The sequence below is a fragment of the Natator depressus genome, chromosome 3 (genome assembly GCF_965152275.1).
Source record: "Natator depressus isolate rNatDep1 chromosome 3, rNatDep2.hap1, whole genome shotgun sequence".
In the NCBI taxonomy this organism is placed as follows: Eukaryota; Metazoa; Chordata; order Testudines; family Cheloniidae; genus Natator; species Natator depressus.
In genome coordinates this window covers 146,644,875-146,670,714 of record NC_134236.1, presented here as the reverse complement: position 1 = coordinate 146,670,714, position 25,840 = coordinate 146,644,875, and the positions used below count along the sequence as shown (strand labels likewise).

Here is a 25,840-nt window from a genome sequence, read left to right as displayed (position 1 = left end):
ATATATGTCCCAAATGATTAGGCTTTCATTACTTCCCTTGGAAGACTACTCCAATGCTTAGGTATCTCACTATCGGAAAGTTTTACCTGGTATTCAGTCTAAATATTTATTTTCTTAATTTCATCGCATTATTCCAAATTATAGTCCTTTGTACTGAATAGTTCCTCTCCATGCTTGGTATTTACACCCTGAAGGTATCTGTAGACGCTTATCATATCCCTTCCTTAATTGTCTCTTAGGCAAGCTATACATGTTAGCTCTTTTCGTTTTTTTCCTTACAAGTCAACTCTCTACAACCCCTGATCATTTCAGCCCTTTCAATTTGTCAGTTTATTTCTTCATAACTTGCTGTCCAAAACTGTGAACACACCATTCCAGATGCAGTGCTATCAGTACTAGTGTAGAGAGAGTCTGTTAACCTCTGTGTTCTGTGATGTGATGCTTCTGATCATGCAGCCCAAAATTGTATTGGCCTTTTTGCTGCTGTGTCAGATCGCAAACTCAAATCTTAATTGTATCTGCCATCTTCTTTAGACAATTTTCAGCATTATTGCTTCCCAGGTTGTTGTTTCTTCTTTAGTTATGTGCAACTCCTCCTGATTCAGTATAGTCTGTAAATTTCGTTAGTGTATTGGCCACTGATGAAAATATTCATAGGATTGGACCCAACTCTGATCCTTGCAGTATTTCCACTAAAATTTCCATATCCATGATGCATTACATTCTGCCATTATGCTATTTCCACAACAAGTTCACATGGCAATTTTGTAGTGTTATTTCATAGAAATTTCAGTGTAGGTTAACCTGTTACTAATTTTTGTTTTTAGTAAAGTCCAGTTGAAAGGAGAAACTGCAACCCCTTTATCTGGTGAAAATGATCTAATAGGCTTAAACATCCTCCTTTTCACTTCCAATTTAGACTCTTTTGGGACACACCTTGGATTAAGTATTATGGGAAATATTTCCTTCACTTTTATAGTGTCTTAGTCACTGCATTTTTTTTTTTTTTTTTGGTACCTTAAAGACACACCTCTGTGACATGCCAAGAAAAATCCTAATCAGAGTGTTCAAATGTCTTTTTCATTTATATTGTTTATAAAAGTCACCTAGGACTACCGTGATTTTCAGATCACATTTAAGTTTAATTCATTCAATAAAAAAACATTTTCTTTAGAAAGGTTTAGAGTAACAGCCGTGTTAGTCTGTATCCGCAAAAAGAACAGGAATACTTGTGGCACCTTAGAGACTAACAAATTTATTAGAAATAAACTTCATTTCCTATAGTTGTTTTTTAGGGTGCAGTGTGTGATTAAAGTAATGTTACAGCTTAAGTATTCCCAAGCGTAATACGGTTGAGTTACTAAGTGTGTAATTGTTCAGTATTCAGCTTTGTAATTAAACCATAACCACAGATGTAGAAGCTGCAAATTCCACATAAATAAAAACTTGTCCTTTTCAATAAATAAAATCTAAAGTAATTAAACACATACTACTTTCAATACATCAGTGTGAACTCATCCCAAATGTTTCTAATTCTCAGCTACTTTAACCATTTGATTTAGGGAGTTCCACAAACCATGCATTAATGTAAAATACATGCATCATTTTTTGATAGGAGCACTGGATTCCAAGCACGTTACTAGAATCCATCCTAAAGGAAACCAAAAATTCATTAACAAGCATAAACGTCATATCTCGCATCTTTTTCAAGCACTTCTAAAGACTTTTATGTAATGAATGTCAACTTGTATGAAGTCTGCCTATCACTGATTGCAGGATATTTTAAGACCCAATTTTAAATGCTAAATTTTGCCCTTTTGTGCCAAAGTAGAAGTATAGTTTGGTCAAATAGTAAAACATACCACTAGAGAAGGGGTAGCAAGAGATTTGTGGTATCTTATAACAAAATCTTTGAAAATAAAATGGTGTTTTGTTTTAATTTATTTTTCATATATAAGATCCAATCTAACTTTGACACACTCCTCAGAGACTTCAGTGTGACCACACATGAGCTTCAAATTAAGCACATATGTAAGAATTTGCAGTATCAGGCCATAAAGATATTAATAGATGACTTGTTCTCATGTACTGTGATAGGATTAGAACTTAATCACAAAGGAGGGAGTGCAGGACCAGTTTTCAGCCTTATTTCTGAATGCCCATGATTTTGCGGATTTAGATCACGACCTCAATGTTATATAAATAATTATGGTATTTTTGCATTTAATTCATTATAAACAATCCATTCCATACAAATAAATGCACTGTCAATGCCATTCTAAGCTTAGCTTTGGAAACATTGCTTTATTTCCAGTGTGATCACAAGTGTCTTTGCCATTTTACCATGTTACTAAATGATGCTACAGCTTTTTATCTTTATTTTGACATGCAAATAAGGTATGAATGGGAACAGTGATTCAAAGGTATTTCATGAGTCAATTTATGAACATGTATGTATTTCAGATAGGTGAAATGGAACTCTTCATTAAATCGGGAAAATACAAAATGGAAATAACTGTGGAAACTAACTACAATAAAACACTTAAAAATACATTCTGAAATTTGATGCTGCTAAATGGAAAATTATTTGGCCACAACTACTAAAAAGGGAAAAATCAGACCATGACATTAAGATAGATGAACATACAGTATTGTTGTTAGGAAAATTTATAATTTGTAACATAGTTAATTCATGTTACCTCTTGGACCTTTCCTGATGGTGAGCTTCAGAGCTACAGTCAAATTAACTACTTCTCTCTTGAGTGGCATAGAGTAACTCTGTAGTAAGGTTTTAGTTTTGTTTTTGTTTTATTTTTTGAAATCTATTGCTCTTCCCTGAGGCAAATGTTTTGGATAGTTCCCCTGTCCCATAAGGAGTTGAGAATTTACCATTTACTCTGACTTTTGCTGTGTATTTTTTTGGCGGAGGCTACACTGAAAAGTGACATAACTTGACTTCTGTGGTATACATGGATTTAGGTTTATAGAACAACACTGGTAACTATAAATTGCACGTAATCTGCTAATCAAACCCCTTGCAATGTCAGGTACTACTCAGCATGACTAAGGGTAACAATAGTAAGGTAGTAGACAACATTTTTCCCATCAGCCTGCCTGTGGGGTATGTCTACAAACTAGAAAAATGGTAGTTGGAGGGAAACTGAACTTTGAAGGGTGGCCTGACATGAAATGGAAGAAAATGGGGAAAGCTTAGGGGTGGTGAAAAATTAAGGCATGAGCCCGATCAAACCCCTATGTTTGTGATCCTTACTCAGGCAAGTACTCCTGTTCAGTCAATGGGTCTGCTCCTGTTAGTGAAAATCTTGCGAAATGATGACTTTTCCTTGTTTACTAACAACTATTTGCTGAGTAGCCACCTTTTTCATGGTCTTGTTTGTTCTTACCTTTGAATCTCTTCCATAAACTATACATTCACGGAGCCTTAAAATCCCATCTGTTTTTGACTTCCTGCTTTGGAGGGTGAATTGCATTGATTAAGAGCGACTTCCTGTTTAGACACTTTTCCTGAAGGACAGGTGGGATTTCAGGTCTATAGGACTACAGCATCTGAGTTTTCATTATTTAGAATAAAAAAGCTTTTTTGGATCTACTTATTTTTAATTTTAGTTTCTGATTCCAGTGAATTTTCTTATTATTTTTTTTATCCTACCTGCTGACTTAATTTTGTTGCTTAAAGTCTGTTTGAAGCCTGAGAAGTACTGTACAATGTAAGACCTTACTTTAAGATTCTGTTCTCAGTATAAATCCCTTTGAACGGTGCAATGAGGGTTCTAATCTGGTGTTTGCAGTGTTGTTGTAGTCGTGTTGGTCCCAGGATAGACAAAGGGGCGAGGTAATATCTTTTACTGGACCAACATCTGTGGGTGAAAGAGACATTTTTTTCTTTTCTACTTTTTCTTCAGATCCTGATGAAGTGCTTGTGGTAGCTTGAATGCTTCTTTCTTTCACCCACAGAAGTCGGTCCAGTAAAAGATTTTACATCACACACCTGGTTTTAATCTCGCTTATTTTCAGTAAAGATACTTTGTCGCCATGGACAAACCAATCCATACTGTAGCTAGATTAAAAAATATGCTTTAATGCAGGTCTCTACTGGAGCTAGTGTGATATTTTTTAAACCAATTTGACGCTGTCTACACTGCCAAGCTTTGTTATGACACAGTAAGACCACAACCATGTTTACCCCATGCTTAAGCATGTATTTTAAACTGTTCGAAGCCCTGTGCTGACAAGGCCTAAAAGTCCTGTTTGTTTGTATTCATTCACCTTGAATTGCAGGTTCCCAAAATTACTTGCTCAGAGTCTGAGAAATCCTTGGTCCTAGCACCAGAGTCTTAAGCTGAAAGGTTAAAAAAAGAATTACACAGCTGGATTTGTACTTTTCTAAAGGGAAGGGATAATTTCTTGCCAAACCAAATAGATTCATTACTTTTGTGGCTTACTTACTAAAAGCAGCCAAAAATATTGTATAAGGGATAAATGATGGACTTCAGGCTGACATTTTTCCTTTAAGAATTTATTTTTATATTCTATCTTTCATTGAAATTGTGGTCTTTACATGTAGTTTGTTTTTTCAAATGTAGAGCTCCCAAAATTACGTTATTTCATCTCAGTCAAGCATTTACAACAAACATAAACAGATTTCAGGGATATCGCTTCAGCATTAGCAATCTGGAGCAATTTACTTTTGAAAATACAAAAAGAGTATGTTAACAAGTAACATTTTGTAGCTTTGGAGCCTGAGTGGATTGACCGGGAGTCTTGTACTACATGCAGTGGTTTCCTTAAATCATGCATCTCAGCAACTTGTAGAAGAATACAGGATGATAAAACTATTATTCAGTGTAATATTTTCTCTTAATTATAGGTATAATAACTTCTTAACATGGATATTCATGTTCAGCACTGCTTGCAGTGTATTTTGCATGAATATCTTCAATTGGTTTCTTAAAGAGGCACTCAAGTTAAAACAGTCTTTCAAAGAAATTTCTTTGCCTCTGGAACTAATACTACGCATAGTTAAAACTGAAGTAATTTTAAATATGTTTCACTATTAATGCAGTTTGTTTCTTGTTTTGATTCCTGTACTTCATTTTTTTCTAAAACAAAAACTATATTTGGGACCAAAGCTATCTGGTAATGCCCCTTTTAAAATATAGATAGGGTTGCCAATTTTGGCTGAACATATTCCTGGAAGTTTGCTCACATGACATAATCTTTCATTCAAGATTAATTTTTAATTTCTGGAGACTCCAGGTCAATCCTGGAGGGTTGGCAACCCAGATTACAGGTGGTGACTACAAAATATTAGTGACTATAGCTGTCACATTCCTAAGTCTGTACTTTGTGTAGCTCGTATGAAAGTTGAAGTGAAAGGGTGCAAGAGTAATGTGGGAAACACATCCTTGAAACACATCCTTGAAAACAGTTAACAAGGAGAAAGATTGAGCATGCATGTTACTTTGGGGTTCTTATGTTGCGCACTTGTGAGTGTCCTGAATGACTACTTTGGTGTAACAGTATCAGACTGCAGGTGCTTTGTGAAATGGTGGCTCAGATGGAAAATATCTATTTGTTGAGTAATTCTGTTGGCTTGTCAATTTGTGTCTATGGTTTAGTATGAGATTATGTAAAAGTTATAACCATGCTGATTTGGTGGTATATGCTACTCTTTTGTACACAGTGAATTAATTATTTTAAAAGTGATATATCCATTTTTTAAATTTGCAAAGTAACTAGTTCTCCCAATAATAAGAATCCATAAATTGCAAATGTTCTATAATTTCAAAAGGATTTTGCATTCATTGGGGAAAATCTAACTGCTTGTGTTAATTCCTACAAAATTTGAGATGCTTTTACCATCAAACAGACCAGAAGTTTTTTGTATTAGAATGAAAGCATTTTATTATTGTGTCAGAGCTTCAGAATTCATTTTCAGAATCCTAGACATACATACAAAACTGCAAAATTTGAAAAGTCACAGGGCAGTCGTTTAAAACCTATTTGTGTATTTTGGGACATCTCAATAGGAGCTCTCTGATTTTTCTGTTTTTATGAACTGCAATGAAACTATTGGTTGTGGAACATATTGGGTCAATTGTGTTTAAAGTTATGTTTGCTTGTCTGATAAGCCAAGTATGTCATTAAAATTATATAGATCTGCTTATATTGATGTGCAATTTAAAATGAGATAACATTGAGGTAATCATGTAGGTATTTATATTGATATGGCAGTAGTGAAGTGGGATATCTGTATACTGTACCCACATTCTGGCCTGAGCAAAATCACATGGACTTCCAGAAATAAGCAATGGTTTTTAAGAGCAGCTTTATTTAATGTTGCAGCAGCAAGTAAATGTTATTTGTACCATATACTTGTACATGTAAATTGGGTGCTAATAAATACTATTTTTCAACATTTTGTAGTGTCCATATTTTTGCCTCATAAGAAATATATAAGCATATAGAGTGTGAGGACACCCCAAAAGAGCCCTACAGATGTATATTAGCACATTCCATTGTGGGCCATGTTAGTATCATCTGAATTTTCCTTTTAAATTTGACCTTTACAAAAGCAGTTCTTCTATTCCTGGGCCAAATATTATCTCCCTTTCCATTCTTTGTACTTGGTCTACATTTCCATGTGCTGTTGTTTGACTATGCCATCTTGACATCAGTGGCACCGTACCACTTATGCAATCTGAATGCACACAGCGCTTAGTGTCTTCACTGGGAGTTAGAGACACATTATTCCAACAGAGTAAATGCCTTTGTGTTGGGGGTTGATTATTACAGAGTGATGCAGTGATCTTGGGAGTAAGACAATGTGCTTCAACCTTACTTTCTCTAACATAGACAGTAACATGTACATTTTAAAAACGTGTACACACAATTCTCCCCCTGTGGAGAGGATGATAGAGAATGAATCACACAGGACAGAGGTCAGTCATGTTGCTTAATGCACTACTGGCAGATGCTCAGTGAAGAGGATGGTATAAAACTCTGTATGTAATTGAACAGAAAAACTTGTTAGCAAATGCATCCTGTTTCCTCTGAGTTCAGAGTAGGATAGAGAAGAGCCCGAGCCTCCTTTCAGTGGCTGGGAGAATTGTCACTTTTCCCAATCCCCTCCACTGTAGGAAAACAGGAATTGCTAGAATGGAACAAAGGTGTGTCTAGTCCCTATCCTGTCTCCAGCAATGGCCAGTATCTGATGTTTCAGTGGAAAGTGTAAAATGCTCTTATGTACAATTTAGCAGTAACCTGCCTACATGGGAAAGTTTCTTCCAAAGCCAACTACAAACTGTCAGAGCGTTATGAACTGAAGCATAAGGGTTTATATCCCTTATTAATGGTTGTAGTAGGTGCATAGTCTTATTGGCCATGAGAACAAAAAATGTCATTAATGTTAAGGTTGGTAGTAAGTATGTGTATACAATGGAAATTTTAAAAGTATGGAACAAAAATTATCTGTCTTTTTAATAATTGCAGGATTAAAAGTTAATCTAGGCAACGTTTAGTAGACCCCAGAAAGAGGGATGAACTGCTGTAGAAGCAGGAAGAGCATACCCACCTACCCTGCCCCTTCAGTATGACTAAGAGCTAGTTGTAAACAATGTGGCTGGGACATTGCTAAATCTGTAATGTCCCCCAAGGCTCGGTCCTGTCACTTGTTCTGTTTAACAAGTAGGTACAGCTACATGGGGAGAATGAGACTTTATGGGCTATAAATAATGCCATCAGCCATGTAGATGACTCATCAAGCATAGACAGTTTTGTACTGCTGCTGTCCCACTGCCTGGTACATTTAAGAACCTGAATGAAAAATAGCTGGCTCAAGTTCTGTCCAGAAATGAGAGAACTGATGCTAATAGGCAGAGGGAAGTTGTTTAAGGAGCTAGCAGTTACCGTGATCTTGCTCTTGAGAGAGAGAGAGTGTCCATTTTATGGCTTACGGTGGTGCACAGCCTGGAAGTCCTCCCCCTTCCCCTCCCCACTATTTTGGGTGCTCGGATAGCAGCAGTAATGAGGAATGCTTTCTTTCCACTTAGGCTGGGCAGGAGACTCTGGATGTGGACCTGGCTATGGTGATCCATGCTTTAGTGACATGAAGAAAGGACTTTCTCATGGCCCCTATTGGGCTAGCTACTTCCAAAAGCTTCCCTAATCACTGGGAATGTATTACTCCAATATTTCATACAATGCAAGAGCTGCAATGAGCATGGAGAAGGGAAAATGGGTCTGCCCATCTCTTACAGGAGCAGCAATCGTGAGGATCTTTTCCCAAATATGAAAGCAGTGAATAGGGAATACGAAGGCCCCCATCTGAAAGCTTACCACCAGCCTTGGTAGCTGAATCCCCACAGAGCAACAGCAATACGGGGTCTCCTCCCCATTCCAGCCAGTCACCCAAGTGGTCACTGCAGGGCAGTGGGCCACTGGCCAAAGGGGTAGCGGGGAGTCCCGGCCCATCCAATATCTCCAACCCCACTTCCTGGTCCATGTGGAAGGCAGTGGTGGATCCACCATCATTTCCCTCCCCACAAAGTCCAAGGGAGGCAGTAAGGAATCTGCACTTCTGGCCCAGCAGTGGCTTCTCCACCCAGGCTGCACGCTACAGGAATCGAAAGGAAGTGGTATTTTGTGGGGCAGTGACGCAGTCTGTTCCACATGCTTTGAGCTGTATGGGACGTCACTCTCATGGGCCCCAGGCACAGAACCACTTCTGCCCAGAGCCAACTGTGCCCATAGTACACGCACACCGCTCCTTCTAGTCTTGCACAGACCCCCCTCCACCTGAAGCACACACTGGGATTGTATTCTGATAAGAGGGCTTGAATCTACCCGATCCCTCTTATTAAGGTCATCTTGGTTTCATATCAAGTATTTGCTGTGGCAAGTCCTGGTGGGGGACGTGAGGTATTAGGTGAGTGTGGCTGGTGTCATGGGAAGGGGGAGCAGCAGGTCCCCCTGTGCCGTCCATAGGAACAGGGTAGTATCCCTTTAAAAAGTTGGTGAGCTTTTCAGTGGCACTCACCATGGTGGTAGAAGCCACCGGCAGTCAGGCAGACCAGATGTATGCTATAGTGAGGCCTTGCGTGTGTGCATGTAATTAGTAAACACATCTATTGGGACCAAGCTATTCCCAGGTGATTTCTTTATGTTCTGGGAGATCGTCTGTCTAGCTGCTGTGGCACCTAATGCTGCTAAGCCCACCATTAGTTGCTACTGTGTACTCAGTGAGCCCAGTCAGCAAGGCTGCAGAAAGCATATATATCACTAAGGTACTGGTTACATGTATGAGTTATGATCTCTAGTGGCTAGCTCACAAAAGGATAAGGAGCTGCTGCTATCAGCTAAGGGAGTTTTCCTTCAGATCAAATGACAGATCCTGTGCTTTTGGAGCTGAGAGACTAAGGGCTAGATTTTTAAAGGTAGTTAGGTGACTTAATGGGAGTTAGATACCTAAATATCTTTGACAACTGGCCCTGAGGCTCTTATCCCAGCTCTACATGGGTGTCTAGTTTATCTAGTAACACTTAGCTTTTAGCCATACGCGGTTTCATTGCAGCAATGGAGTCAAATGTGTCATAGCCACCCACTTGGAAACCATGGGGGTTTCCACACCATTCAGGTCTCGGAGGTCCACAGCTTTCACACTGATGTGTCCTAAAGATCCTCAGGCGCTATGTGAGACATGTTTCACCCCTTGTTCCCTCTGTCCTGACATCAACCTCCATCTCGGGTGCAGCGTATCAAATTCTGCTAGTTTACACTGCTTGGAGTTGACTTCCCCTTCCATGGATCTTTGCAAGATTTGCAGTAATTCAGCCAGGTATGTTCAACATAAAAGCACAGAAACCTTTTTATTTTAACACCTTAGGTCTTGCTGACCTTGATGGTGTCTCTATTTTTAGGAAACCCCTATTTGCATTTTAAAAACTAAAATGCAGTAACAATATTTGGATGTACAGTTTTTAAAATATTGTCTTCCATATGCAAGCTGTACTGCATACACCTTTTATGTTTTTTATTGCAAAAGGTTTAGCAACTTGTATTATGAAAAGCTCTTAAAGTAGCTCAGACGTGTTACAAAAGGAACTCTGCTTTCTTCACAAACAAATATACAAGAAAAAAAACTTTTTATGAGACTGTTTACAGATAACTTACTATCCCATGTTTAAACAAAACGTTCTTTGCAGGGGCTTTTCAGCAGATGACCTGTACTTTGGTTGCTGTCCAAGGTAAATGTTTTTTAATGTATAACAGGATATATCTACACTTCTTCTATGCACTGGATTCCCATTGATATCAGTGGTAATTCCACAACTGTAGAATAAGCCCTTATCTTTTAATTTACAGTGTTTATGAAAAAGATACTTAAAATGAGACATTTAAAAACAAAAACAAAAATCACTTTTGGGGAATCTGACAATTTAAGGATCACTTCAAAGACTTAGGCAATGAAATTCTCGTGACATTCAGTCACCATACAAAACAGTTGTTCAATAAGTTTATGGTTTGGGTTTTTTTAAGTGGTTTACCTTGTTGCCTTTTGAAAAATAATCTTGCATGCTTGATATGGAGGATGGTCACTGAACTTTTACACATAAGTGAAGAGCATTTGAAAACCACCATGGTAAATGCTTATCAAGTTTGCTATTTTTTAAGACTAAAATGTTCAAAGAAATGAAAATATGTCCTAACGCATGCAAATTTGCCCTTATTGCTCCTAACTTCATATTCCCATGTTAGACCCCCTGCGCAAAACTGGTCTACTCAGGGTTTATGAATGGTGTCAGAATTCGGGCCAGTGAGGGTACAAAGTGTCTTTGAAGTGTGTGTGTTTTGCTGATGGAAGGCTGCAAAACCTCATCAATGCAATAACTTGATAATCTCCTTGTTCTACTAATTCTATCTCAGGGTATCTGTATTGTGAAGTAATGCATGCCTACAGGCAATCGCTCCAGATTGGCACAGTTCCCTTCACCTCTGTCTCTGATTAAATGATTTCTTTTGGCTAATTAGGGTTGGAAGGATTGTATTTCTAATGATGTTTTTGAGTAGTAATTAATTTGAATGACATGTTTGCATTCAGATCCTGTTATTTATTCAAAGTGTAGTAGCTATGAGAATTGAGCCACAAAAACTCATTTAATATTTCATCATTAATTTCTTACCCTTTCCTCCCGCCCCCCCGGGCATTGTGGACTACAAATTCCAATATCCAGGGACGTTCATGAACAGTCTTGTTTCTCTCAAGTAATATTTAACTCTTCTCCCCTTTCCCTCCATGAACTGTGATAAACAATGAACATATATTATCAAGTTTTAGTGGGTGAAAAAAATAGATGCCAGCTGACACCAACTAAAGCCCAAGTCTTTCAAGACTTCAGTAATATATCACTTCTGGCACCATTTGCTGAAGATTAGTTCCTCATTTAAGAAGGCAGCATCATAATAGTATAATTGGCTTGGTCAAGCACAATTGACCAATTGACAAGCATACTCTGTGAACCAACAGACACAAAACCAACCCCAAATACTTCATCTACAGTGTGTGTCTCTACCATTGGGAAGTCCTGCTTTTGCCAATGTATAATACCCAATAATACAGTCAGACTGTGTTTCTCTTAAATCCTTAACAAAACAACTCTAGAACAAACTTTTCTCTTCATGCTATTGATCTCCATCCATACTTCAGGGTGAAACCTAAAAGAGGAATGGTTTGGTGATAACGCAGTGGTTCTCAAACTTTTTTCATATTGTGTACCACTTAAGACGGAGGCCCTTCCAATGGTATCTCCTCCCTGAGCCCAGACCCTTCTTGCAGTAACTATCGTGCTTGGACACTGACAATAGGACAACGTTAAGAGGAAAAGATTCTAAATAAACTCCCTCTAATGCAATGGGTGGGGATTCTGGATTCCATGTTCCCAATTTTGTATGTACATCAGCTGCTTCCTCTCCATAGGTGCAGAACTTTATTAAGTTCAGTAAATGCCTGCAGACCCCACTGCTCTAATCTATCCAGGTCACTTTGCAGTTTGGCTCTTTCTCCTGTTAGTATCTATCAGCTTGAAATTATACCAAATGAAAACCTGTCAGAGAGACATAAAACAGCTGTCCAAGGTTTAAAAAAAAGGTGTTCTGGATTTTGTTGGAAAGCATCTCTGGAAACCCTGAGAGTCCTGGTCTGGACAACAACTAGCAGGAAGCATCACTGCTAGAAGACAGAGATGCTTCACCACTCTGATAGACACAGCTTGGTCTCTAACCGGCAGTGTTCCACAGACCACAGTTTGAGAAGCACTGTGATAGAGAAAGTCTTTAAAGAGAGCTTCTGCAATACCCAAAGGCCAAATGAAAATGTCCCTGGGATCTACATTGAAAAACCTTTTCAAACCTCTCTTCTGGAAACAAATTTTCAATCTACAAAGCTGAGTCACTTGATTTATCTTTTCAAGGGTTATAACTGTCTTTGTCTATCCAACCAAGTCAGAGTTTTGAAGCCGGAAAAAAAGGTAAAATAAAAATGCCTGTCTACACAGAGCTTTATCATGCATAGGGAATAGAGCTGAAATCAGCTTTGTTAACTGAAAAATGCCAGAGAATAACTCTTCTAGTATTTCTTGGACTCATAGCTGGCATTACTTGTATAGCATTTTGTGTATCTCCTGCATGACACCCAGTGACCCAGCGTTAGTATAATGCTTTGCCTACTTTCATCAGTTCCGGGGCTGTGAATTAAACTCTGTACAAACGTTCTGGATGATCTTAGGAACGAATCTGTAGAGGTGGTCAAATTCATCCACGAAGAAGGAATGCTCTTTATCCGGGTCTGTTGCAATGGCTTCCAGTTCATCCTGGGCTGCCCATGCAATTCCAACAGAATAAGCTATGACCCCTGAAAAGACAACCAGCGTTTAAAATGGCCAGGTGTGTTTTGAAATTAATTTTACAAAACCTGCTCCCACAATAAATGTGATGTTCAGGGCATAAAATGAAGGGACCAGACTCTGGGCTGTGGCTTCTGAGAGACATTATAGAAGGTGCAGCCAATGGGCTGCTCTTATGTTCAGCACTCTGAAACTGAGTGTTACAGTTAATGTCCCTCCCACCCTCAATACAATGCCTACACTGGGGTCTCTGAAAGGAGCTGCATAGACTCACATACATCAGACCTATGTTTCTTCTGTGCCAGGAAAATTCTCCATGTCCCATTGCCGCTTATTTTACGGCCTCTATGTGAGCGTCCAACAAGAACTGAACCACTTATACAGGCTGAGGTGTGAAGGGCAGTGTCAGCCCTGAAGAATAGGTCTTGCCAACGGCAGAAAGGTGTCAGACAGTAGTAGGCTGTTGCCTGAAAGCCTGGCACAGAATGTGTTTGAACATCCTACACTGAAAGCAAAAGTGAGCTTCATACACACACTTCTTGTATCTGTAGGCCTACAGAAACCCATTGAGCACTGCAACGTGTGAGATACATCCTGTCTGACAAATCTGACTACACTATTTTCTTACGGGCTTCCCATCCGTTTACTCACCCACCTTCATCTTGATTAGCTCTAACAAGGCTATAGCTTAGGATGGTGAGCTGCCCAAAAGTCCATCTACTGCCATAGTGCAAGGACCACTCTAACTGCCTTAGCTCCATACATGTTAAGCTACTGTATATAGGTGGAGTGGGCCACCGCAGCAGAAGATAGCAGTAGTTTACCATTTTGATGAGCTGTCATGGCTGGCACTCGGACATCATCATAAGACCTGCCATCTGTAATGAGAACCATTATCTTCCTCTTGTTGGGTTTGGATTTGCTGAAGAGCTGTTCAGAGGCATAGTTGATGGCTGCTCCAGTGCTGGTCCCTCCACTCCAGTAGTTGATTCGCTTAATAGCATTCAGAACATCTTGCTTAGTGCTGTGTTTGTCAAATCCAAACTCCAGCCTCTGCTCATAGGTGTACTGCACAGCTCCAATACGGGTGTCGGTGTCTGAAATCTCAAATTCTTTGCTTATGTTGGCTACAAATTGGAGGACAGTGCGGAAATTGCCAGTGCCAACGCTGCTGGAACCATCAATTACAAAGCCAATGTCCGCTGAATTTAGACACGTCTTGCTGCAAGCCAGCCGAGCGGTGTCACAGACCCGTTTCACCAAGGTCTGGACTACCTTGCGTAGGTTGAACCAGCTTGGCACGTTAATGGAATAGAAGCCATTTGTTCTGCATACAGCCTGCAAAGAGATGCAAATACAAAAGTAAAAAGGCACTTATTGGGCATAATGTGGATTTCATTTAATTACACAACCAAATTCTGCTGCCTTTCTGAGAAAAATCTATATCTCATATAAAGTGTGTTCAACTAAAGCACTGGATATCCTGCCCCGGCATTTATAAAATATGCGATGGAGCTGTCAGTGTAAACTGTCAAAACAATTCAATATGAAATTCCACCACCCTCTGAATTTGGTTTTGTACACAGGTTATTTCAGAGTTAGGCCAAGTGTCAAAACTACAAATTCACTTTCATATATCTTCATTTAGTTCAGAGTTATACTCTGTATAAAGTGGCCTTCTTTTGGAGTTCCTTGTTTGACTGGCAATGGCTCCAGATCACAGTTAAAAGTAAAAAGATGAGGTTTTGTCCACCTGTCAGTCCTGCAAATTCGACATGGTACCTGAGAGTCAAGCTGGGTTCTTTCTGGCTCATGCCATCCCAATGAGAAATCAGGATCATGAAACAGAAATGTGGCAACAGACAAACGTTGGTGATGCATAAACTAAAGGAGAATCTGCCATGGTTGTGTTGGCTCCCCAGTGCAGTGGAAGCAAAATTTCTTACATTTTTACAGCTTAGTCAGTAACTTAAGCAGTTATGACTCTGAATGCGCATAGGGAGCAGGTGGGGGGAAGCTCTTCCAGACCTAACAAAAGGAGTTGGGAACTTGTGGTGAGGGAATGGATTGCTGGCTGGCTGGGGGCAGGGAGAGAGGAGGCTGGAATGTAGAGTATGTTGTAGGTAGGAGAGGTAGATTCAGAATTGTTTTAAATGTAAAATCTTTAAGATGTTAATGTTCCAACTAACTTGTTGAGGTCATTTGATGAGCCAGATTGTGTGTCTGCTCTTCATCGTCTACCTGAAAAGAGGGTTCAACTGTTTCTGTAGTAGTGTCCTCCCCGGTACATTTGGTGTCAGCAAATCTATCTCACAACAGCTCTAAGTTAGTTCTGTACACATCGGTTTAGGCTTCACGTCATAGCCTCACCATGTTTATTTTTTTCTACCTTGCTGCTCTTTTTATGTTCTGATGCTACCACATACAGCCACAAGATAAAGTCATAGAATCATAGGACTGGCAGCCATCTCGAAAGGTCATCTAGTCCAGTCCCCTGAACTCATGGCAGGACGAAGTATTATGTAGACCATTCCTGACAGGTTTTTGTCTAACCTGGTCTTAAAAATTTCCAAGGACAGAGATTCCACAAACTCCCTAGGCAATTTATTCCAGTGCTTAATCACCCTGACAGTTGGGAAGTTTTTCCTAATGTCCAACTTAAACTGCCCTTGCTGCAATTTAACCGCCCTTGCACCTCTTGCTTTTTGTCCTAGACTCAGAGGTTAAGGAGAACACTTTTTTTCCCTCCTCCTTGTAACAACCTTTTATGTACTTGAAAACTATTATCAGGTCCCCACTCAGTCTTCTCTTCTCCAGCCTAAACAAACCCACATTTTTCGTAGGTCATGTTTTCTAGACCTTTAATCATTTTTGTTGCTCTTCTCTGGACTTTCTCCAATTTGTCCACATCTTTCCTGAAATGTGGCGCCCAGAACTGGACACAATACTCCAGTTGAGGCCTAATCAGTGCAGAGTAGAGTGGAAGAATTACTTCTTGTGTCTTGCTTACAACACTTCTGCTAATACATCCCAGAATGATGTTTGTTTTGCCAGCTTTGCCTTCCTGTTTGGGCCCTCCGCTCTCTATCTTCCATGCCGGCTCTGGCAGGGTCACAGAGCCTCACTGTAGTTTTGCCCTTTTAAAAAATAAATGAAAACAAGACTATAAGCCAATGAAATGCATCCTGGAGACAGCCCAGCTAATGCCATTAAGGAAATGTATTTCATGGCACAGTGACAGTGGAAAGTGCACAAAATCATCTTGCGGGGTGGCTCAGAGAACAAGTTGCTTTCTGAAAATATTTCTAACTTCCACCCTGCTTCCTGAACCCTGGCTGATCTAGCATATCACACCTCATGTCACAGCTTCATGCCAATTGGCCCTGCAGTACTTTTTAAATTGACATGAGTATTGGCTGCCTATCTGAAATGGTTTAAGACTAGACCACCATAGGGTAGATTGTAGGGATTCACTCTTATTCCAAGCATAACCAGAAGTTTCATCTATTTATAACAAAGCAATGGAGACAACATACCTATCCTGATTAGCTGAATAATTAGTATGTGCCCATGTGTTATGATTTCTCATTTAGACGTTTGTGGCTTTTATTTTGTTCTGTTGAAGAAATCTCACAAAAGCAGGCTGAGCTCCAGGTGTGTTCAGTATAGGTAGGTATTTTTAGGTTGCACCAAGCATCTATCAGTCTCTGTGGTACCCAGGTGCAATGACTTTTATAAGAACCAAATAGCACCACAGGAATGGGATGATGTTTCCTCAAGGATGTGTGGGCTTTCCTGACAGACCTAGGTAGATACAGTCCTGGAGACTTAATATTCCAGCTGTTTGCAGGAAGGGAGTAGATTTTAAACAGAACTACTATTTCTGTCTCTCTCAGGAACCTATATGGCTCTTATTACTGTACTACGTGTGAGCATCCCACAATCTCATGTACTTATCTATCCTCACAATGCACCTGTGGTGTAGACAAGTAGTAGTATTTCCATGTTACCAATGGGGACTAAGGCACAGAATTATGTTTTGCATGCAGCCTGAACATAGGTACCTAACTCTGTAAGAGGAGAGGGGCTTAGGACACCCCCCCCTCCCAGTGATATCTCCCATTGGCTAGTTTAGGCTACTCCCTGCATAGCTTGCTGGCTGTTGCTGATCCCATCCTGAGGTGTCTGTCTCTCCCCATTCATTGTATAAAGAGAGTCAGCACCTAAATCAGGAATTGTGGATCCCATTGTTAGTCCAGTGATTTTCTAGGTGCCTAAAAGCTAGGCATTGTGATGCTGGGCATTGTAATGCTTAAGTCCATTTGTGGATCCAGGCCAGAGAGTCTAAGGGTATGTCTACACTGGCAGAGTTTCAGTGCCACTCAGAGAGTGCTGAAGGGAAACCGCTGTTGTGTGTTCACACTGTCAGCTGCCTGCGCAATAGCATGTTCACACTTTTGGCACTTGCAGCATTATTAGGAGCAGTGCACTCTGGGTAGCTATCCCACAGAGCACCTCTTTCTCTTCTTCCAATAAGAGTTGTGGGAAGGCGGAGGGGGTCACGGGGCATCCTGGGTCCTGTCCCAATGCCCCGTGATGCATTGCTTCGGATCCCAGCAATCCCTGTGCTTCCGTCTGCATTTGGCGCCATCTTTCAACGGTTTGTGTACTGCGCGCCCTGCCTCTTCGGTCTGCAGGAATGGATCCCGCACTATTGACCAATATGCTGCTCGCTCTGACAAACACGTCATGAGCGGCCGTGGAGTTATTCTTTAAACTACAAAGGCAAGAGGAGTGTGACATTGATCTCGCCACGCGTAGTAGCTATGACACAAGATTGCTTGTGGCATTCATGGAGGTGCTGACCATAGTGGAACGCTGCTTTTGGGCTTGGGGAAACGAGCACTGAGTGGTGGGATCACATTGTGATGCACATCTGGGACAATGAGCAGTGGCTGCAGAACATTCGGATGAGGAAAGCCACATTCTTGGGACTGTGTGATGAGCTCGCCCCAGCCCTGTGGCGCAAGGACACGAGAATGAGAGCTGCTCTGCCATTGGAGAAGCACGTGGCGATTGCACTGTGGAAGCTGGCTACTCCAGACTGCTACGGCTTGGTCACTAACCAGTTCAGAGTGGGAAAGTCGACCGTTGGACTTGTGTTGATGGAAGTGTGCAGGGCCATTAATCGCATCCTGCTCTGAAAGACCGTGACTCTGGGCAATGTGCATGACATTGTGGATGACTTTGCACAAATGGGATTCCCTAACTGCAGAGGTGCGATAGATGGCCCACATATTCCAATTTTGGCACCAGACCACCTAGCCACCGAGTACATTAATGGCAAGGGGTATTTCTCAATGGTTCTCCAGGCGTTTGTGGATCACTGTGGGCGTTTCATGGACATTAACACAGGCTGGTCCAGAAAGGTGCATGACGCATGCATCTTTCGGAACAGTGGCCTGTTGAGGAAGCTACATGCAGGGACTTCCTTCCCAGACCAGAAGTCTGGTAGGGGATGTCAAAATGCTCATTGTGATCCTGGGAGACCCTGCCGACCCCTTAATGCTGTGGCTTATGAAGCCATATACAGGGAACCTTGATTGGAGCAAGGAGCAGTTCAACAACAGGCTGAGCAAGTGCAGAATGACTTGTGTGCTTTTGGATGTTTAAAGGCCTGCTGTTGCTGCCTGTATGGGAGGCTGGACCTGTCCAATGACACTATTCCATGCTGATAGCCGTGTCATGTACTCTCCATAATATTTGAGAAAGGAAGGGTGAAAGCTTCACTCAGGGCTGGACCACTGAGGCTCGTAGTTGCTCCGTTTGCAGTGCTAGCAGCGTCTGGAGTGTGTCCGCTTGGTGCTCCATAACATTTAAGAGCCGCGGTTTGGCTTCGTTCTGCTGCACCGCATTCTCCTTTAGGTCCCTCTTCTCACTGTCCTGCCACTCCTTCAATTCTTGTTTTTCGGCCGCGGAGTGCATCGTGACGTCACGCAGAAAGTCCTCTTTATTTCTTCGGGGCCACTTCGTAATTCTGCGCAGCCTTTCAGCCGGCAATGACAAAGAGAGAGGCTGGGCTCCCAAGGTCATATCCGTGAAGCCAAAATGCAACATTTTACAGAACCAGTATTGTCTGCAACACACAGCCCACTGATTTAAACCACAGCCACTATTCACATATCTATAACTAACTAGCTGACCCCAGGCAAGCACACATGAGGCACAGGGCCCCCAAAATGGTGAGTAACTGTAGGGGCAGGGGAAATCAATGTTTCAGGACCATACTGTACATGGGGCACGTGGCTCTGGGGGAGAGCCAGCACTGTGTGTGGGGGGGGAAGGGCCTTATAATCATTACTGTCCCCACATTTTCCACAGGCTGTGTTCATTATGGAAGATATCTCACTGCTAAGGGTGAGCATGGAATCAAGGGAGGGTCTTCTCCAAGACTGCAGCTTCTGCCCATGTGCAGAAATAGTACTTCCTGTCCCCAGTGACGGCACAGGGGCGCGGGAAAGTTACCCTTAATGGGGCAAGAAACAAAGCAGCTCTGCCAAAGAACCTGTGGCCGGGGATTGCCCAGTATCTCCCTGAGAGTTTCCTGGAGCTCTGAGGCAGATTCCTGTGAAGTGAGGGAGTCAACACCCTGTTCTACCGCTTGGCCTAGGCATGTGGTGGTACGTGCAACATACAAACGCAAGCAGTGGTGAGCTGGAGCCGGTTCCCACCGGTTCGCTAGAATCAGTTGTTAAATTTAGAAGCCATGTTAGAACTGGTTGTTCAGCGAGGGACAACCGGTTCTAAAAGGGCTTCTAAATTTAACCGGTCAAAAGTGGCGCCGACTCCATGGGTGCATTCACGAGGTGCTGACCACTGACCACAGTGAAACGCTGCTTTTGGGCTTGGGGAAACCAGCACTGAGTGGTGGGATCGCATCGTCATGCACGTCTGGGACAATGAGCAGTGGCTGCAGAACATTCGGATGAGCAACCAAGGGGAAAATTTGGTGGGTGCAGAGCACCCACCGGCAGCCCCCCTCTCTGCCTCCGCCTCCTCCCCTAAGCGTGCCGGGGTCAGGGGTGGGCAACGACCCCCTCGTGCGGTGAGGAGGGAACCAGTTAAGATTTTGGCAGCTCCTCACTGGACACAAGCCGGCCTTCTCCCCCCCCCCCCCCCCCAACAGCTTGCTTCAGTGATTCCCAAAATCAAAGTCACTTACAAGGGTCCTCCTCTACTGATTGCGCTTTGCCAAGATCTGACAGCTGTGACTGGCTAGGCTCCCCCGGGGTAGAAAATAGCTCCAGGCTGCATGCATCTCTGACCTCAGAGTCATCCTCTGCCTCTGGGTCCCCCTCCCCCTCCACATCCTTGTCCAAGATTTCCTCCTCCTGCTCGGTCCGCTCTCGACTGGCACGCGAGCTACCGAAGTATCCACAGTGGTCTTCCCAGTGGTGCTGGAGTCGCCACTGCATATGGCATCCAGCTCTTTGTAGAACCGGCCACTCGTGGGCGCAGCACCAGAGCGGCAGTTTGCCTCCCGCGCCGTGTGGTGGGCGTTCCGCAGCTCCCGCACTGCAGTGTGTCCCGGTGATGGCCCCTTTCTGTCATGCATCATGAAATCTGTCTCTAGGTATCATAATTCCTATGGCTGGAGCGCAGCTGGGCCTGGACAGCCTCCTCTCCCCAAATGCTGATGAGGTCCAGCAGCTCGGCATTGCTCCAAGCCGGGGATCGCCTGGTGCGTGGAGCAGGCATGGTCACCTGGAGAGATGCGCTGAGACCACTGCACGCATCAGCGCGCAAACAGGAAGGGGACTTACTTTCAATATTCCCAAGGAATTTATGGGGTGGGGCTGACAGTTGGTCACCTCAGGGCAGGGCAGGGCAGTAGAGGTCAAACCGATGACCAGAGAGGTGAGGACAGGCATTGTGAGACACCTCCCGGAGGCCAATCACAGCACTGTACTCGACCAGGGAGCCTACACTGGCACCGTGGCGCTGTAGCCCCGGCGCAGAAAGCTCTACGCCTCTTGTCAAGGTGTGTTTTTTACAGCGCTGCAACTGCACAGTTTCTGCGCACCCAGTGGCGTGGCAGTGCGTGCACCTCGGGAGTTACACCGCAGAAAGCTGCTTTACTGTGCAGAAACTTGCCAGTGTAGACAAGGCCTTCTACAAGGTTGCCCCGGAAGTCTGTGGGGGAACAGGGAAATGAACTGAGCTCTTCCAAGCCCCAGGCCTAGCAGCCTAGGCACTAAAGTTTGAGTTATAGTTATTACTTCATATGGGAAGCATGCTGAAGGTAGCGTTTAAGAAAAATGTCTTCATAACATCTACAAAAGGGTTGAGGAATGCCTGTTATGCATGTCCATTGGCTGCTGTACTCAGTGACATTTAAAATTTAGAAATATGTATTTTCATAATACCCAAGGGTTTAGTCTTCTGCAAGGATTCATTAACAGCTGTTAATGGAAATATTAACTAGTACAGGGGTCAAAAGTGTTGCTTTCTGATGAATGCTCTAGGAGCATGGCTTGGACAGATTTATTGATGCTAGAAGTCTTTTCACTAAGCCACTGATGTGTTTCTAGCCTGGGAAGTGGATGGTCAATGGATCAAAAATTGTGGGTGTCACCTAATTTATTAATATCATTTCAAATAATTGTATCTGTTCAGCAACACCTCTCAAAATCACATTTTTAAGTTGTCTGTTTTTACTAACTTTGGGCTATTGTGCCTTTTCTTGGATGTGGAAACGGGAGTTGTTTATGACCTTAGTACTAGCATGGGACTCAAGGGCTTCTCAGACTTTGTAGAATGGGAGAATCACAGTATAGGTACAAATAAAAACTTTTGAGTTAGTTACACGAGTGTAAACTCAGAGTAACTCCATTAGCTTCAGTGGAATTACTCCGGATTTACACCTGCATTTTGTAACTGGAAACAGAATGTGGTTTTAACGTCATAACACATACAAATCCTAACAACAACAGAAATTACTTCATTAAAAGAGCCAACAGCCATGCTTTAATATATACAACACTAGTTTCTACTGTAGCTGTTCAAGATAATAATCATATGAGAATTCAAGTGGGGAAGGATGGTATTAGAAATGCTGTGATTTCAAGGGAAGGTATTTTTGCAGGCTATTTATTTTTGTGGTCTGGTATTTTTGTAGTGCAGGGATATAAACAAAAGCTTTATACAGCCTTAATTCCAGCCTTAAAAATGGTATTTGTTTGTAGCTCAGCTCATTCATGGAATATAGAAAAATGGGATTAGAAATGGAAAAGACCTACAGTGTTTGGTTATCTGTCCACATTTGCCTGCCAGCGCAGAATTGTGGCTCGCAGACTGTTTTCTAACACTTTGTCCAGCCTAGCTTTACAAGTCCCAAATGCTATGGTTTTCACCACTTCCCTTGGGAGACTATTTCATAGTTTAATAGATCTCACTGCAAGGAAGTTTTCCCCTCTATTCCTTAGCCAATAAAAATGTTACTGGTTCTTCATTTCAGTAATCCTTTTCTGGTATAGGCAGAATGTAATATAGCAAGCCTCAAACCTAGGCTTTTCGTATTTTTTCCGTATTTTCCCGCACATGTCTGGCTTCTTGGTTCTTAAATTGCCGTCCTGGAGGAATTTTTAAATATCTAAAAATGTCTGGGATTTTGCCATTATTATTTTTCCCCAAAGAAGAGTTGATCATTCGAGAAAGAAAGTGAATTTTGATCACTTGAGAGAGTGCCCACCTTTTCCCCCTAGCTCCCAGCGCTTGCACCGCGAAACAGTTGTTTCGCAAGGTTGGGAGGGAGGGGGGAGGAGGAGGAACGTGGCACGCTATGGGGTGGAGGTGGGGCTGGGATTTGGGGAAGGGGTCCAATGGGACAGGGAGGAGGTGAAGTTGGGGGGGGGCACGAGCACCCCCTTCCCTTTTTTGAATGTTCAAATATGGTAACCCTACTCAAACCTGAGACAAATAAATAGAATTATGAATCCATGACAAGAGCATTGCTGCCCATTGCTATTCAACATTCAAATGTTAGATCCTATGGCAGTTCTTATAGGGAAGCCATAACCATAAGAAGGAAAAAAAAGGGGGAGGGAGAAGAGGAGAGCAACATCATACAAGATGGGCTCAAATCAAACTGAGATCCAAACACCCTGAAAACCTTAGTAACAATCAGGCCTAGCTCCAGGCTTTACACTGTAAACCCAGATCTAGTTTCATGTACCCCATTCCTCAGTACCTTGTCCACAAAGTTGGGTTCAATAACATTCTGTTTTTCATTTTCATCAGCTCCTTCAATGGTGACAAAGAAAATGTTGATTCCAGATTCTCTCGCCAGTCTGGAGGCCTCCTCCACCTTATCGGTGGGCCATCCGTCCACCAGCACTATGGCCACATTGGGTGCTCCACCTCGGTTTCCATTGGTATCCAAAAAGAAGTTTTTGTTAACAAATGAAAGTGCTTTCCCTGTAAGAGAAGTGAATAGGAGGCGGATGTATCCTGTTTACAGTAACCAGTCTCTTTAGACATGGCAACACTGAACTCTGAGATAGTGTTACTCACTGACCTAGGGGTCAAATTCCAGTCCTAGAGCACTGGGAAGGGGTGCATTAGCAAAGACAGAGTAGAGGCAACTTGACATGGCTACACAAACACGAAGGGGAACCACCTGCAATGGTCCAAGTATATGCCCTATCCTGGTTCTAACAGAGGGGTGAACTTCACCCTTTCTCTGCTCCTCCTTATTAGCGCTGATGAGCAAAGAGAGCACCAAGGCTCAGATGTGCCAGGGGAGCTGCTGATGAGGTTGAAGGAGAAGAGTGACACCCCACAACTCTAAACTTTCCTGAAAACCAAACCAAGGCAAGAGGGGTGGGAACTAGAATTTAAAAAATATAATTAAAAAAATATCTTTTACATAAGGTGGGCTCAAAATCTCACCAACTAATGCACATAAGTTATTAAAAGGTCTTTGCTAGCTCCTTTCTCCCCAAATCAGTCCAATGGAGGGGGCAGAGAAGTTCTAATACCCTTGCTAGTCTGATGGCAATATACGCATCAGAGGGTGCCTGAAGCATGCTCCTGAGCATGAGGTCATCAGCTGACAAGGCTGGTTCCATGGTGCTGCAAGGAGCTTATTTGCCCACTAGATCTAGGATCCTACATCCCCGGTCTTCCTCGGGCTAGGAGCTGCAGATATGCTACCCCATGCCACATACCAACATTGGAACGTCCTCCTTTCTGTGGAATTTTCTCAATGGCATTTTTCACATCCCGGGAGTTTGCATGAGTTTTGAGGTTAAATTCTGTAGAAGGGTCATCACTAACATGTAAATAAGAAAAAAAGAAAAGCAGCCATCAGTTTTTGTTTCACATGTAGCATGGTTCCATTTATAATCGCTTTAGTAATGCTCCATGGGGAAGGAAGAGGAAGACTCATCACGTAAGGCAGTTCATTACATAATAACAGAGGAGACCCTTAAAAGGAAGTCTCTGCTGTTTCCTATGTAAACATATAGGTATGCCTGTAAAACACAAATGATAAAGTAACAGGCATTCGTGAAGACATACCAATGGAATCTTAAACATTTCTACGGCAGTGGACATCTCTGAATTCATTTAGCAGAGCCGTGGTTTTCAACCTGTGGTCCACGGACTATGTCTAATGGGTCCTCACCTCCATTCAAAAGTTTTTAGGGGTCAGCCAATGGAAGAAGGTTGAAAACCACTGTAGTAGAGGCTACTAGCTTGCATGTGGTAATGGTGTAACAGAGAGTCTTAGTTATATGAATTACAGGGCTTCGCTCGTTTGAAAGCTATTTTTAGATAACTTTACAACACGTATTTTAAAAAAAAAAAAGCTTGGTGTGTAATTTTGTTTCACCTTTTAGCACTGTGCTGCTATTGGTATTATAAATTGAACTTCAACGCCTATTTTCTACTAGTCTCATTAGTTTACAAGGCTACTTCCTGCTTAAGAAAACCCCCTCATTTATTTCAGTGGTTTTTATCACTTTGTTATTAGTTAGCAGGAAAAAGAATAAAGACATTTAAGGCTAGAAGGGACCATTATGATCATCTAGTCTGACCTCCAGCATCTTGTTTACTTTTGTCTATGTTCAGTCTTTGAAAATAACCAAGTAGATTTTTCCCATAGACCTTTTTATTCAGTCTCATAATATCCCAAATGTTATTCCTTAAGTTGAATTTTAGATAGTTTCTCTCATTTAGAAGAGATGTGATGTTAAAAATAAAAAGCGATCACTCCAAAAAGAGTTGGGAACAGTGCAGTAGGGACCCTGTACAGCCTGAGGCAGAGCCAGACATTACGGGGAGATACTCTTACCCATATTGAACAATGCCCATGAGAGGACCAGCTATGCCAACATCAAGAGCTTGAGCCACATCACTGAGGAAGTGTTTTTGGATCTGAAAACGGCGTTTACCGATGCTCCAGCTCCCGTCAATCAAGAAGGACAAATCAACTTTGCAGTCTGAGACAGGAAATAATAATGAGAGAATAAATGTGAAGGGTGGTGGTGTTGTTTCTTAGATTTGATTTTCCTCTGACGAGAAATCAAGGCATCAAAGTTATATCTGACAACCTATCCCACTGTGTGACCACAGCAGAAAATTCTTATTCCTATTCATTTTCAAAGGATCATTATATCATCTAGTCTGACCCCTTCTATAACGTGGGCCAGAGAATTTCACTCAGTTATGTCTGTATTGGACCCAATAACTATAACAGTCATGGTATACAACCTTGATCATTAATCCTACTCACCAGATACAGGGAAATCCATTCAATCTGCTAAGACCCTGAAATTCTGGCTCCAGCCGTACCTAGTAGGTCTCTCTCCCTTTGCTGCTGGGCCCATTTTCTGAGTGATTCCCTCCTCCCTCCATTA

At 42.1% G+C, this 25,840-nt stretch overlaps 1 protein-coding gene across 2 annotated transcripts in view; it reads right to left on the bottom strand.

Annotated features, from left to right (window-relative positions):
- Positions 1-9,737: 9,737 nt before the first annotated feature.
- VIT (vitrin) overlaps positions 9,738-25,840 on the bottom strand; it is an 82,675-nt gene continuing 66,572 nt past the window's right edge. For both annotated transcript variants that reach the window (XM_074948993.1, XM_074948994.1), the window contains 5 exons: positions 25,276-25,423; positions 24,149-24,252; positions 23,170-23,396; positions 13,745-14,258; positions 9,738-12,928 (listed from right to left, as the gene is read on the bottom strand). In XM_074948993.1, coding sequence (XP_074805094.1) covers positions 12,750-12,928; positions 13,745-14,258; positions 23,170-23,396; positions 24,149-24,252; positions 25,276-25,423 — 1,172 coding nt within the window. In that variant the 3' untranslated portion in view covers positions 9,738-12,749. The remainder of the gene's footprint in view (positions 12,929-13,744; positions 14,259-23,169; positions 23,397-24,148; positions 24,253-25,275; positions 25,424-25,840) is intronic.